We start from the raw sequence: 16434 nt of genomic DNA, 5'->3' as shown, positions 1-16434 counted from the left end.
TTTGTCATTTTCCTCCCCAACTAATGATGCCTGGTAGCGTTAAACTAAACTAAACTAAACTAAAAAAACAAACAAACAAACAAACAAAACAAAAAAAAAAAACACCACCACCAATATAGTTGATAATTGAACAATGATTCTTCTCAGTGGGAAAACAGGAATGACAGGTTTTACTCTTGGAAGCTGGTATTATCTGTCATCCTAGACAAGGACTTTCTCTTCCTAGTTTACCTCCCTGGGTTGAGGTCACATGTAGTGCTTTCATATACAGTTTTGACTCCAATGCAGAAACTCACGTATTCATTTCTAAAACAAGTGAAACAGACTTATAGGGTTAAGGATAAAAGACATGAGTTACAACAGACCCAGTGGTGGGAGTGAGGGTGTTCCGTTCCAACCACAGAATTGCCTAATCCCAAAACAATCCGCTAAAGGGTGAGATAAAGGTGTCTTTGAACTGTTGAGCCTTTTACCACTGCTAGAGGTGGGAAGGCAAATGTATTTTTAAAAGGTACTGTTAGTAGTTTTCTGTCCTACCTTATTTATCCTTTTTACTTTTCTTCTTAAAAATCTGCATGTAGCACACTTATCTTTCAAAGACATGCTCAAATAAATCATATGTTCTACTCCAGAGACAAAAAGTGCTCTGAACAGAGAACCAATTATGCTAAGTAGAAATTCTTGTTACTTTTTCTGTGGCTCATTTTTGTATTTCAGAGTATTCCTCTCAACCCACCAATGACTTTGCAGAGTGCTGCAGTGACAGCATCATTGAAGGTGAAGGTGTTGGCGCAGTGGTTGCGTTTTTAAATATGGAGACAAACTCCAGTTGGTCTTCACACAGCTGGTTTTCCAGGCTCATAATTTCATCACTATTTACAGAGTCAGAGAATGGCTTGGGTTGGAATGGACCTTTACAAGTCACATACTCCCTTGTATTCAATCAAACTTTCTTCGATCTTTCTCCTTACCTCCACACTCCTGCCTCGTCATGGATCTGTGCCATTGCTCACACATAGAGCAATAAAGCAAGAAATTCTGATAGTCAACCATTCTATACATTTGATAGTAAAGATGGAAACAAATATTATCATCCTATTTCTGAACATCTAAAACGCCGACTTTCTGAAAGAAATTGTAAAAGGGAACCATCTTCACCCTCCAAAATATGAAAAAATAGTAAGAACTTGTTCTCTGCAAGGGTAACTATAAGCTTAACACCATATTACCATGGATACTCCTTTTCAGTGAACATTAACCAAAATATGTGAATTAATGACCCTCAAGTTACACAGATTAAAGACAAGTTCTAGGAAGAGATGCCCACCAGCCTTAATCTTCCCATTATCCATGGAAAACAAAGCATTACTTTTCCAGATGAATCCCAAAAATGTGACAAGTGATAAGTTACCAGAATATAGGTATCACTGCCCACTCCAAGTAACACTGGCCCTCTTTCTCTGCAGTTGCTGCTATCTTGGACTGTATTTTCACTGCTAAAATTTAAAATCCATAAAGACTGGACTGACACAGAGGTGCCCACGTGTAACACACCACATTACACAACAGGATCCCAGTCTGTGACTAGAATTCCTTGGCTAAAAAGAACGATGAGCAGCAGCTTCAGGCGGGAAGCATGGATGCTCATATTTCACATAATGGTGATTTTATCCTAAAGAAACGCTGCAGATTTCTACATTCCTGTACAGTGACATACAGTGAGAGCAACCCTGGGCCATGTCGGGTTCTACAGGCATAATTTCTTTTTTCTATCTGGAAAGTAAGTTCTTATTATACACAGAAAACTAAGACTGTAATTACTGAAGTTATGTCTGCAGTGCAAGACTTGACTATGGCTGCAAATTTCACTTACTGAAAGGCACGGTATCTAGGAATACTCTCCAAAGTTAACACCCCTAACAGTTTATGATTGAACCTCAAGGGTCTCTAAATAGGAAAAAACATTGCCTCCAAAACCTCACAAAGAAATTAGAGTATTCTATGCAGCAGAAATAAAGCTGTCCAATAATATTATACTTCTATTTTTGGTCACTTACACATACAGGAATTCTGTCTATACACACAAGCCTGTTCACTGCTTCTAGAAATTTATTTGGGCAGTCTTAGCAGACCGAGGGAGATGTATACTTGCAACTCTTTCTCACCATAAAACCTTAAGACAAATATTCCAAAATTATTAGTACACAGATGAAAACTGCATCACTGAAGACGGGAAGAAAGAAGAACTGTTATTCTGATTAATGAGTATCAAACTCATTAAACAAACCAAGCTACATCAATGTGAGCTGAGAACAGTTTAAAATCCACACAGGAATTTTTGTAACCGTCCACTGAAGCAATAAACAAGCCACCAGAAAGCACTTTCTTCAGGTATGAGCTAACGGAAAATATGTAACTTATATTAAAAAAACAAAACAAAACAAAACAAAACAAAACAAAAAAAAACCCAAACATTTACACAGAGCTGGAAAAACCTGGTGTGCCACATATGAATACATTCACATCAGTTTAATTTTTCTGACCCAAGTCCAAAAATCTGATTTTTTTTTTCCAGGCTGATTATGATAAACTGCAAGTTCCATAGAAAAAAAATTATCCAGATGACAAGTAATTAACTGGTTCTGGATACATTTCAAATCCAAACCAACTGATATGAACAGAAGGCAGAAGACAAGGACTGACTGATTCCAGAAACATTCAGGGATGTGCTCTTCTGCCCTACAGCAAAACCCTGGAACTGGAATGCTAAAGGCTGATACCAGGATGGCTAAACTCCAGACGAAATATTTGTAGAAAAAGTAAGAAGGCATTCCTGACTTTTTTTTTAAGCATCTCTTAAATATTGGGCACAGACCACAAAACAGATGGAGCAAGAGACAAAAATCAGTACATCATGAAATTCTAGTCAAGTGAAAAAGATGGCACAGAAATTCCCATGTCTCCAGTCTGATGGATGTAGTATCTGAAAAATAAGAACACCTCCTCCTGAAAAAAGAGAAAACACTTTCATCTTCCAAAGCTAAGGTAGCTATTAGAGCTGCCAATTTCTGTTCAAGATTCCAGGATTGAAGATGAGATCAGAAACAAAGCCGGACCAAAGTGAACTCAGGTAATGTTAAACTAAGCTCAGTTACCCGAGAGCTTAAAAAAAGTATTGAGAAGAAAAATTGCTGCTATTGGATGTAAGAATTCAAGGAATGAACAGAAGAGCTGATAAAACCATGCTTAGGATTTAGAGCTTTGTATTAAGCAAAAGTAAATGAAAGTTCATAGAGGACCTGGAAAAGACCGGAATAAGCAGTGATGATATCATTAAACAGAGGTCTGAGAGATAAAGAAATTTCAAAGCAAGCAAGAGAAATTCAGGGTTTTGCACTTCAGAATCTAAGACGTTTACCTACATGCTCGCCTGAAACCACGTTTGCAGTATTGTGATATGCAAGGATGGATAAGCAGCTGGTATCCTCACTGTATCACTTACAATACAAATGTGTCATGGAGAAAGACTGATGAAGAGATGCTCTACAGTACCTCAACCAAATCACCTTTGCATCACTGGGATAGCACAACAGGAACCTATCCATGTGACTTCACATCATCACCACAGGGAACAACTTCTGCACCAGTGAGGGCAGACAGAAACTTGTAAACCTGTTCCACTCACAATACGCTGCTTTCACTGACAGCAGTGATAAACAGTCTCCTGCCCATCAGTCTTTGAGGCCTCAAACACACAGAGACTAGCTATTTTGTGCTCAGTTTTTATGGAGAAATTATCCGTTGTAATTTCAAATGCAATACTCTGTACTTCCTACTGTGAACAATTTGGGGTTACTTTTTATATGTGACAGCTTTACAGAAAATGAAAACTGATCATCCCAGCAGTAGCACCATGAGAGGAGGTCCTGACAAGCTGCAGACACACAGCTCCTCCACACCAATATCAAGCAAGGGCAAAGCTGCTCAAGAGCACTATGATGATGGGAGCCATTGACTGGCCACAGAAGCTGGGGCCCATTTGCTTCACAGTCACCTCTGAGCAACATGTTCCCTTTTCTCCTCCAAGTGCCCAAGTCACACAGCACACACACAGGTATCATCATCTTGCAAAGAGTTTCTGCCTGCCCTGGTGACAGTCTGTCTCTTTCCTTAGTTGTGTGAAAATGCACATTTGGCCACATAACTAACACCCCAGGTCTGCCAGGTGAGCAGTGTGCAACCACTCCCCAGAACATGTCATGTGCTTCTGATCAAGGCCTGTGATGGGACATGACAGCAGCCTGACACCTGACCCAGCCTGTACCCTCATTGTTCACACAAGACTTCAGATCTGTCCATCCTTTTTTTGGTGCTATGTGCATTTTAGCCATGAGAGAGAAATATTTCTGCTCGTGTGATGGCAAAGGCACTGCAAGGTCACTCAGAAAGAGTGACAGGGCCAGATGAACTTGTTGGACATGCCAAACATTATCTGCAGGTCACAGGATCAACTCCCAACTAAGAATAATGTCTAACGATATTCCTCAGGCAACTTACCTGAATGAAGATCCAAGAGAATTATTAAGTTAAACTGTTAAGTTAAACTTACTTAGATGTAAGTTAACTGATACATCCATACCACAGCTGCTTTTTCATAAAGGCTCTCAGTTGGTCTTGTACAACCTAATTCAACAGCAAAATCAATCTGGATAAGACACAGGACTTCAGCACAGGCCTGTCAGTCTCACTTTTCAGAGCTTATGTTCACATGCTGAAAGTTACCTTGAGCACTTACACTGCTCTGTGGACGTAACCCAAAACAATTCCTACTTTGTCATTTTCTAAAACTGAAGTTGTAGAGAAAGCAATAATCACTGTGAATTTGTTATTCTAAATTAATTTCAAAATCTGAGCACAACTAAATCAAACTATTGAATGTATACATTTATTTTACATGTATAAATGTATGTATACATACATTTTTAGAGCTTATGCTCTAAAAAAGAACAAGAAACACTCACTTAGGAACACAGATTTATTATAAAATAAAAATTTGTTCTATTTTAATGAACAAGAAAAATAATATGGCACATTAATTAACTTCTTCAGGAGTAATGTATTTCCTTTCAGAATAATTAATGTACACAGAGAAAGCAAGTTAGACTATTTTACCCTGCAAGATTATAACTAGAACACAAGAACCACTTAAGGAAGGAGAGAATCAAGCCTGATACCACTGGAATGTTCTTCAGGCTGGGCATTTGATGTGAGCAATTGCTCACCAGTAAAAAGCACAAAATCACTTAGAGATCCATTCTCCTCTGCAATTTATTTCAGGAAATAGAACTCTGGTAGTTGCACCTGCTGAGCTATAAGATGTTCTGCCAATAAATAGAGTTGACATTTGAGGATGCTACATTTCAGCCAAAAATATGTGCTTTGCAACCCAAAAGTCCTCTGCCAAACAGAATCATGTTTCCCTACCCTGAAAAGTTTTGATTATGGTGATTTTTTTTTTCTTTTTTTTTTGACCTCCATAAACATTGAAAATTTTGCTCTGTTGGTTTTTGGCAAACTGACCAAAAGAGAAGAGATTACAATAGGAATAAAAAAGAAATAACAGCTATAAAGTGCAAGTATAGAAGAGATGTTCCTTTTAGCTTTAAAGATAACCATGTTACTACTGTTGTGCAAACACCTCAGTGGAACAGACCACAGCATTTGCTCAGTTTTGAGCTAAACTCTACAATTTCTAGTGCACGAAAACTTCAAATCTTTACTTGATTAACATTATAAATTGCTGGTCAATACTTATCAAAACAGTTTGAATTAGTCACAGGGGTATTAGACCACCTTTCACAGTGGATCCTATTCAGGACCTGATTAAGCCCACTCCTACTCTTCCTCCATCAACCAAATAATCATTCTTTTGCAACATTACAGACATCAGTTAAAAAAAAATCTCTGGACCTGACTGAAGAACAAGAAGATTTAACACAAGCTAAACCTTATTTCATAAACCTTATTTCTTAACTTCTAGAAGAAAAAAAATGTATGAAATTTCAATCATCCCAGTAGACTGAGATTATGAGCTGAAACAAGAGGAACCATCTTCACATGCTTTAAATTATCCTTCTCAGAAGTGCCTTCACAAGAACAGTGCCATTAAAATTTAAATTAACTCTAACTTCTGTGTAAACAGAAAATCTGAACTTAATATTAGTAATTCACAAATATTAGCAATTTACAACGGATATCTTGTAAATCTTTCACAGCACTCAACTTCAGGGTAGCATTAAAAGCATATTTCTAAGCAGTTTGAAGCAATCCACAAGGAGATTGCTTATCTACAAAGCCACTTGCATGCTGTAATTTAAAGTATTATGCTGAGAAAAGAGTATGTAGACTATTTTAAGTGGCTTTTTTCCCTGTTTACAGGGAACATTTTTGAAGTATCCATAACACAACTTCCCTACTCTCAACTAGTGAATCACCCTCTGCTAATCTTAGGAAGGAAAAAAAAAAAAAAAAAAAAGGAAAAAAATCCTTCCCCAGGTATTTGCCTGTTTAACAGTAATTTAACTCCTGCCTTCAATGTTACTCTCTTCATTTTTATCATTGTTTCTCACCCCAGTTACCCATTTTCTCCCTCTGTTCATCCCTAAGGAGAGCCTCCTTCTCTGTCCCAGCTGCCAGTTTCCAAATCGTTGATATAGCCAGAAACCAGTAGTAGGAATACTGGCTACTTTTGCAGGAAACTGCACAACCAGCAGTTAAACTTTGTAGCATCAATCGCACAGCTGGGTCAGGGCTAACCAATACAACTGATAACCTAGGTGAGCCAGGTGACAGGAAATTCTTTGGGAGAATATCACATGTTCAAAGACATTTAATTTCAAGTGTCTTAACACAGCAATTTGGTTACTGTAATTTATTTTTTTAAGTACTCAAGCTACCAAATGTGTTTAACACGTTTCACCTTACCACTGGGAGTGGTTAAGAACACACAGCCAGCTCTGATCAACTGCAAGTAACCATTAAGGCATTATAATTGTCCTTCTTTAATTTAAAGCTACTGTTCAAAATTTCAAGAGAAAAAGTCTTGAAAGCCACTATAGAAATGCTGATGTTCCTAAAAGAACTCCCTTAAAGAACACCTGACTGTCTCTCTCATCGGTGTAAATTGCCAGTTTGGGTGCTGACATGATACATCCTTGGCAGCTGCAGAACCTTATATTGGGTTCTCCATGTGTGTTGTGCATGTGCCATCACAAAGCCTCCTCTGACACGTGCCCACAAGATGTCAAGGGCAGCTTGTCAAGCACAGCACATCCTGCTGCACCCCTGCATGGACACTGACAGCATACAGCCCTCCATGGAACACTGCCAAAAGGCTGTCCCTAATAGGATCAATTTTCTTACAAGTCTAACATAAAATTCTGATCTTGCTGTGTTTTCTGGGAATTTTACAGCCATCTTGAAGGCAGACAAAATTTCATTGTAATTTTTTTAATGTCCCATGCAGAGGACTGCACATTATTGGACTACACACTGATATGCTTTAAAAAAAAAAAAAAAAAAGAAAAAGCTTTAGCTTGAATATTGTCCAAAACTAGACCTCACTGGTGAGGGAACCAGTCCTATGTCAGTATAGAGAGCTGTGGCACACCTGTATCCTGAGCACCATACACAACTGACTCTCTACATCTGAAGTCAGCAGAGCAAGAGAAGGCACAGAGTAGGGTGACTAACTTAGCTACCTCTGAGAAAGCAGCTGCTTTACGTGGAGACATGAGAAAGGCTGGGATTCCAGTTTGAAGAGATGACTGAAGAAGATATATCTGATGTATGCAAAACTGTAAAGGCAGCAGATGAAAAGAATGCAGACCAGGTTTTCCACAAATCCTGCACAAATACTAGGCATCAGGAAAATCTGGTGAAATTAGCAGATTAGCTTAAACCAATGAAGGACAGGATTGCTTTGCACAGAGCACAGTGAACATCTGGAATTTGTTGGCACAAAGCTGTGGAGTCAGAAAAGACTAGCACATTCAGGAAGGGACTTGACAAATTCATAGACAAGTCCACAGACACCAACTTATATAATCACACTCTCCAACATCCCTAGTCTAACAGCTGTGGGATATTAGGGAAAAAAGGGGCAAACCCAGTCATCTGGCTTGCATTAAATTCCTAAATTGCATTTCCCTGTGGATGCGCACACATTACTTAGATGGTCCACTGGACTGCTCAACATTTAAATTCTTAGGCATATTGTTACGAAGCAACAGCAAAAAACATTACTAAGAATTATAAGCAAATTTGACCTGGCTATGCAGGTCAACAGAGACTGCAGCCTTTTAAGTCAAGGCTATTGTTTATGTTTGTAGAGAAAATTCAGTGGATCATTTCAGACTAATACATATAAGAGGCAGATAACCACAGGTGTTAGATACACATGTACTTCAGAATTTCTGCTACAGTTTTGATCCATTTCAGTGTAACTAACATGCAGAAACTGAAGCATGGCTTGCAAAGCTTATCTTGATAAGCAACGACAATGTAGGACCAAACAATGCTAGTCTCCCTAGATTACATCAATTTCTAGCTTGAAATTTTGAATTGTTCCAGTGTTGTTTTTCTGGCTTACCTTCACTGCACTGAAGCAGAAGGCATATAGGACAATCAGAACAACAAAGCTTCGGGAAATGCTGTATAGTGCAGATACGAACCCAGCAGCAGCTGAAATAGAGACATGTGGTAAGTGGGAAGAAAGAGGAACTTTGTTTCTGACACAAACTAAGATGTCAGTGTAGATGCATCTCAATCTTGCCTGCTACTTAAGCTATAACGAAAAACAAAAACCCTACTATCAACAAAAAAACCTCGATACTTCATCTCTCAAGGGCCTTCTTTAACCTCTGAGTGAAATACCACAAAAAAATTATCACACATCAAATATCTTGCCTTTCTGTGGAGGAATGGAAACCTTTTTCCTAGATGTTAACAGAAAAAGAAAGTTAAAGGTTTTCTTTTTAAATAAATATAGTAAAGATTCACATCACTCATGCCAGGAAAGAGCTGTTTGATATCAACCATAATCTGCAACCTATGGTTTTGAAAACTTCTATACAATTTCCCAAAAGCAAAAAGAAATCCAGTCAAGTGGGCCTTACAAGTATTCACCCCACTGTTAGATGGATAGTATTAGCTTTTTGAGCTTTAACATGCACTGTGCTATGTAACATGCAATAATATATTCTAATATGAGGTTACAAGGCCAGAAAGGGATAGCTCAGGCTGCAGATGGCTACTTACCAGAACCACCAAAAAGCAACATATCTATTTGTTCCAAAAGATATATGCAGAATGTATTGATTTGAGGGAAAAGTCCAAGAAGAGAAATTGCAGGAAAGCAATATAAAAACACTAAGGGAAGAAAAAAAAAAAAAAAAGAAGTATTTTAGAACACAATCACACATCCAATGTATGGAAAATAAAGAAATATGTATGACAGCAGAATAAGAAATTGTTGTAATAAATTCTGAAGATTTTTCAAGTGAGCATACCTTAACCTTAGCAACAATAATTACACTTTACTCATGATGTATTCAAAATAAATAATGCTATTTTACACATAAGAAACTAAAGCTCAGTATTAACTTTAAGATTGATTTTTGGATAAAAACAGTAACAGAAAAAATAGCATTACATGGACTCCTTACCACTTGTAAAATACTTTGAAAATTATATTTGTTCCTTTCAAAGTAGAGAAATTTTAATTTGCAGACTTTGGAACTTGAATCTGAGATGGTTCAAAAAAGCTATAACAATTAAATATAAACAAAAAATATATATTTTAATGGCTAAGAGCTGAAATATCTTGGTTATCACAGTATCCTGCCTCTCCCAGCAATCAAGAACAGACACTTACAGGAGCTTCTAAAAATGGGAGAAATCTATAGCAAAACTTCCTCAGAATATTCCACCAGCTTCCAGCAAAATGGACATTAACTTCGCAGTAGTGAAAGAACATTAAAAACAGGAAAGAAACTCAGGGGTAAAACTCAGTCTTACAGCTTTACATACTCTCTTTCTGAATAGAAATGCTCATTTTAATGGCTGCCTCATAGACAAGGAAAAGCAGGAGTCATAATTCAGGTAATTATGCCGCTAGTCTTACATTCTGTTCACTTCCAGTAGCCTTCCTCCCCATTAATTCACCCTCAGCTCCACCACAGAAAATGCTAAACTAGGCTGCCTAGCAAAGCATCTAAACATACACTTGACCCAAGTGTAAACGTTCAAGGATACACACACATATTTAATCATATTCTTACTGGTTCATTGTGCTAGTACCACAATGTTCTGCACGGCAGAGAGAGATGTGTGACAGCCACTCTTCCTTGTAAACAAGTATGTCTTTTTAATTTAGATCCTAGGAAGACTGCAGCTTCCTCCTATTCATTCTCATAAAAAGCAAATTAAACAAATCACTAGTACAACTTATTCCCCATTCCTCAAGTCAGATTTTTGAGAAGGAAACAAAAGGATTTGTGTTCTTTCTTGTTGATTCTTGTGTTCTCAATGCTAATTTCACATCTGCCAGCTCATCTTATGAAGGCATCTTGTGCTAAAAGGAAACAATACACCAAGTTTGATCTAAGAGCTTTTATCCTCACTGTATTAAACACTACTGTTTTCTAATACTGTAAATCTTGCTGAGAAAGTCCAACACAGGAGAGAAAACAACCTGCTCAAGTGTTAAACACATACAGCACCCAAGTATACTTGGATTCACAATGCATCTTCAACACTACTTCCCGCTACTGGCGCAAATTATCTGTACGTAAGAAAATACAGAAATGCTCTCTTCTCAGCCTTTTACATACAAATACCAATATTAAATTCCTTTTCCTCTATTACTCTGCACATTTTTAGATATTTCACCAAGTCATGCCAAGCCAAGCAAGGACCAGTCTTGAAGACAGGCAAAATGGCACGACAGAAAACTGCTCAGCAGGCCATGTGGACCCACCATGGATCCCAAAAACACACTGCTGAAACTCTCAGGAGATATTGTTCTTTCAGCAAAGGATTTGCAGAACTGCCAGAACTCATCTTAGACTACTGACTTACAGCCCAAATGATTGCCTTTGCTGTAGCGACCTCAGAAAAAGTGGAATAAGAGCAGTGGAAAGAAGGATGAGATTACAGAGTTGACAGTACACCAAGATATATAGAGACAAATGTAAACAAGCAGGGAAAAGTTAGTTGACTGTAAAACTGTCCTCACCTCACCCATTCTCTATTAATACCTTGAACAACTCTAGCAACTTCTTTAGCTAAGGCAGCTTAGTTTATCTCATCCTGCACTGAGGAGCACACTGGACAGGAAAATAAACAGGTGTCACTACAAAAGGATTGACCTTCGAAGCAGCAGTTCCCCTTGTGGGAAGCAGACAATAAATGTAACTGTTTAATCCTTTGAAAATGCATTATGAATTCCAAAGAGAATTTCTTTAGGCATCACACATTTTCATACAGACCACCTTTAAAAGCTGGACCATTAGGAGATGGTTATGCAAGCTACTGCATTTAACACTCAGTTTTCCTCTAAACAGCATAAATAATGTAAATGTGAGAGGGAAACACAAAGTATGAATTTGGAAAATTTGTGTATTTTGAGAAATGTAGAATGGCAACACCACATTGCAAACATTTCAGACATTTAGAAAAAGATTATTTGAAATATATGTATATATATCAGAGTAGTAAAACATAGTTTTTTTCACAAGGAAAATAAAAAGCATTATTTCAGTGAGAAATAATTTTTGTTCTCCCACTCCTGAACATGGGAAAACATAATATTCATAGGCTTTCTCTTTCTTTGAGAGAAGCTCAATCACTGTTAAAAGGAGCAGGCAGAGGACTCACTATCACAAAATTGTGCCACCTCTTGATTCCTAAATCTTCTGAAATGTCTGCCAAATAATTTCACTTACCTGTTGAATGTTTAAATGGTTTCATCACAAGAACTATCATATATGAAATATAAAACTACTTTTGTCACTAACCACACCTGTAGCTCCCAGTGACTGAGATTGGTAGTTTGTGCCCTTATTTGCACTTCATATGTTAATCTAGCAAAAATGTTAACTGAAATAAGGAATTCAAGATGAAAATCAGTCAGAATTAAAGTCATGAACCCCCAATTAACAGAAATATAAATCAATAGCAGAATAATCACCAATTTAAAATAAAACAGAATCAGATAATAGAGTAGACTGAAAATAAATGAATGTGTTAAAAACCATGTTTCATAAGTAATTAGGTTACACATCTAACAAATCTGCAATTACTTTCCTTCGTGACCTTGTTTCAAGACTTTTATCAGAGTATGGTATGCAGCATCACACCAGCTCTTTGGTACATTCTGTGATTCTCATGCCTTGTGCTTTCTATTGTAATAAACACCTGAAATAAAAGACTTTTCCTTTCCTTAGCATTTGCAACACAGAGTCAAAAATTCCTTGATTTCCAAACATATCAACTCCAAATACCACAATAAATTATGAACAAATTATGACTAAAAATAAACTAAAAAGTCACCATATGATGACAGACCAATAGAAAAAGATTAAAAATACCAAGGAAATGGGCAAAATTGCAAAACAGTAGTAAGACCTTATTAGTATTCAGAGGCACTAACTTCCCTCATTATTTTGTAGCCCAAACCAAATACTTCTATACCTTCATTACCTAAGAGAATCTACACTCTTAGGTAAAAAGGGCAGCAAGGTGCCACAGGATGCTGGACTGCCAGGCTCACAGAGGTCACTGCACTGGGAACAACTGCAAGGATTCACAGGAGGCAGAAGTTAGGACTCCTAACTAGAGTGAAATAGAGACAAAGCAAAGAATAGCCAAAACACAGCACCAACCATCACTTGAACCAATACATCTTGGCAAAACAAGAACAGGGGACAAGCAAAAGGAAAGAGTTTCTTCTCTCTTTCTCATTAAACACATGCCAGCTGAGGAGATGAGCCTGTATTTCCTCTCTCCCCTACCCCCTCCTGCTTCAAGAACATGCTCTGCCATCTCTTTTGAGACCAACCCAAAATTAACACATTTATACCCACACTTTGTTTCCTTATGCTGGTTGCTATAGTTTTTCATTTATCTCTATCCCAAGTGTCATCTATGATTCTTGTTGAATTATTTATCAGCATTTTTACTGCTCACCTTTGACAGACAGAGAAAATAAGATGTAAGGAGAAACTTAAATGAGACCAAAGGGAAGTAATGAAAATAGCTAATTAAAATAAGGGAGATGCATCTCTTCATATTCCCCTATTTCTGGTGAGAAGAACTGGGAGCCATAGTACCCATATTAAGGACCAGAAAGCTTTCCTAAAAATAGTATGCCTTTCAGGCAGTAAGTGTGACCTGAGTATGGCAAAAAAGGCAAGCACAACGGTCATAGGTGAACAAAGACCTTGAAGGTCATATACTGTATCATAAAAATGTTTTTCATCTACTACATTAGGTTCTCCTGGTTCTAAATTCACAAATCAACAGGCCATCTTTGGTACAACACAGCTTTCCAGGAAATTTTCACAATTCTTACAGTAAATCTCACATTTCCTAATTTGTACCTTCACAGTGTTGCACTATTCATAGGAGTGCAGTCCAGCACTTGTATCGGCGGCTCAGCTGGTGTAACATCACAGTTATAGACTGTAAGTGTGGCGTGCCACAGGAAGAAGTGTCCTGACAGAACAGAGTAATGTCAGCTGTGGCCACTCCAAATTAGTGCCAAGGGATCATCAGACCTGTCTTGGGGCAGTATCTGAATGTCCTCAGCAACCTCAGAACATGGTTCTAGAAGGAAACAGGTTGAAAGAGCTACTGCACAGTGGCTGCTCCACACTAACTGGTCACATGGACAGTGTGATTAAACCAAGATAAAGCACTTTCTTTGTGATCACTGAAGATTGATGTCCATCTGAGGAACTGGCATGGATTAAGTTCCAGGCATTAAATTTAAAACTCAAGTTATTCTGCAGTAACTGCTCCATGCAGACAAGCCATTACAAAGATTAACTGCATTTCACAATGACAATTTTTGCTAATAATACCAGTGACTTTTAGTTTTCTATGGAGACATTTCTATGAGCTTCATTTCATTAAGAACTTCAGCTGGAAGGTTGCTAGCTGCCCCCTGCCCCATCTTAAGTCATTCCAAATGTTTCTACCAATTTGACTTGGAGTTGTGCCTCCATAACTTGCATTTGATTGCCAGCATGGGAAAACACAGACTCACACTTTATTTCTTTTTGTAGTCCTTGGAAAAATATTGACTCACCTATTACATGGTCTCTGGCTGACTGGAGAGATCTGGGTGAGAAGAGCTTCAGGCCATACATTGTATAAACAGGAGGATTTGTGTCTTTAGACCCAGCATCTAGCAGCAAAATAAGGCCACACAATATACAAAAATATACAGGTCTGCTGTAGATTATGATTTTATTGTGTCCCTAGAAGAAAAAAACAAAAAAGTTAAGAATTTTATATTATTCTTGTACTGCATGCACTGTATTAACCTGGAGAGAGGGTCAGGGGTCAGACAAAATATTTTAATGGCTTATACATAATAATTAGTAATAAAAATATTTCAAGGTATTTTATCTTCTTCAGAGGAGACTTTCAAAAGGCAGAATGAGCAGTTAAGACTGACTCCAGCAATCATTTATACTTTTGAAAACTACCCTTCTGGACCTTCTAAAACTTACTAATTCCAAGATTCATCATTTCCTGTGGAGAAAAAAAAAAAAAACCTCAACCCTGTTTAAATCTTTCTTTTCAGCAGAAAAATATTTTTTCTACATATTTCTTTTATTTTAAGGAATATCTGCTTCAGGTAGCTTGACTTTTTTTTAACTTTATGACATATAAAATTAATTTAACTTTTAATTGAATCCTGGGAATAAAAAATACAATAGAGCATATCCCCAGTACAGTGTGAGGCACGGGCATGGACTTCTCTTCACCAGTAATTTTTTTTGTTTCTTTGAACCACTTGACAGCAAATCAGCATACCTTCTGAAGAGGGTGACACTCATCAGCAGTTTCTGGTCTGCTTCTCATGAAACACTTTGAAATGATGATCCAAAGGAATTAGGATGTGGAAGGAATCGCATCTGATGTTTTTCACACAATTGATTCCCACTAATCCTACCAAACACTCTTGTGGGGCTGCAGGCCAGGGAAACTAACAGACACTTAAGAAGAACCTTAATAGTTCTCCTGGTAGCAAGCTTAAGGGTAACTTAGACATTTTAAACACTGATGAGTCAAAAGATTCCTTGAGTGTGAAAAGCCAGGAGCAAAGTGACAAGAATCCAAGTTTGCCTCACATAAAGCTGCCATGCAACTGTTCTTATTTAAAAAATGTAATTTAAGTGAGTATAATAAAAGATCACATCTTTTTTTGAGTCTGCTTACTGACTTGATGGGTTTGTTTGGCTGCCAGCCAAGCTCATATGTTAGATTGCTATTAACTGATCTGTACTCTCTTTTGGGATCAATCAGTTAACAAGGTGGCAGATTATAGAGAACTGGTGGGCTTACATCGTGCCTCACATCCATGGAATATGAATCAAGTCAGGCACACAAATCCTTGCTGTTTAATCAATTTCAATTATTTCAATTTTACTACTGCCTTTTTTTTTTTTTTTTTTTAATAAGACACATGTCCACAAAATAATCCATGGAGAATTATAAAGATAAAAATATGCCTTTAAGTAAGAAAAATAATTTGAACTATCACTTTCTAGAGTTTTTTAAACTTCAGTTCATTTATGTAAAGTATGAGCTGTGCTTTAGGTAAAAAAAAAAAAAAAAAAAAAAAAACCAAAAAAAAAAAAAAAAAAAAAAAAAAACAACCAAAAAACCAACCATAAATATGCACCTAAACAATTGCTTCATGTTTTATTGTGCTGTTACATTCTTGTCTTACCACTTGAACTATGGAAGCCAATTTTATCTTTGCATGGTGATTGTTTGAAGGCAGCTGGGTAAGACAGTTGATGACTACAAGCCCAGAGGTTTACCACCACACACCTCGCAGTTCCATGAAGAACACTGACATACTCAATTAGGATTACAGGGCATACTTAACTTTTCTAAAGTAGTTTATGGTGCGCTGGGTGAAGAACTGTCTGAAAGGGCTGCAGTGAAAGTGGCCACATCCAGCTGGTGACCCATCAGCAGTTAAGTTCCTCAGGGCTCAGTTCTAGAGTCAGTTCTGCTCAACAGATTATCAATGTAGGAACTGAATGCACCATTTAGCGAGTTTGCCAAAGATAACAACCCCAGAGCTGCTGTTGACTCTGTTGAGGGCCAGGCAGCTTTGCAGAGGGAACTAGA

At 37.5% G+C, this 16434-nt stretch overlaps 1 protein-coding gene across 1 annotated transcript in view; it reads right to left on the bottom strand.

Annotated features, from left to right (window-relative positions):
- LOC136359803 (pecanex-like protein 2) overlaps nt 1–16434 on the bottom strand; it is a 147906-nt gene that overhangs the window by 90380 nt on the left and 41092 nt on the right. Inside the window, exons 13-15 of the mRNA XM_066316744.1 lie at nt 14372–14543; nt 9319–9429; nt 8651–8742 (exon numbers count right to left, since the gene is read on the bottom strand). Of these exons, the coding sequence (XP_066172841.1) occupies nt 8651–8742; nt 9319–9429; nt 14372–14543 (375 nt within the window). The remainder of the gene's footprint in view (nt 1–8650; nt 8743–9318; nt 9430–14371; nt 14544–16434) is intronic.

Source organism: Sylvia atricapilla, chromosome 3 (genome assembly GCF_009819655.1).
Source record: "Sylvia atricapilla isolate bSylAtr1 chromosome 3, bSylAtr1.pri, whole genome shotgun sequence".
Taxonomy (NCBI): domain Eukaryota; kingdom Metazoa; phylum Chordata; class Aves; order Passeriformes; family Sylviidae; genus Sylvia; species Sylvia atricapilla.
The sequence above is the reverse complement of the archived record's forward strand: the minus strand, read 5'-3'. Positions and strand labels throughout refer to the sequence as shown.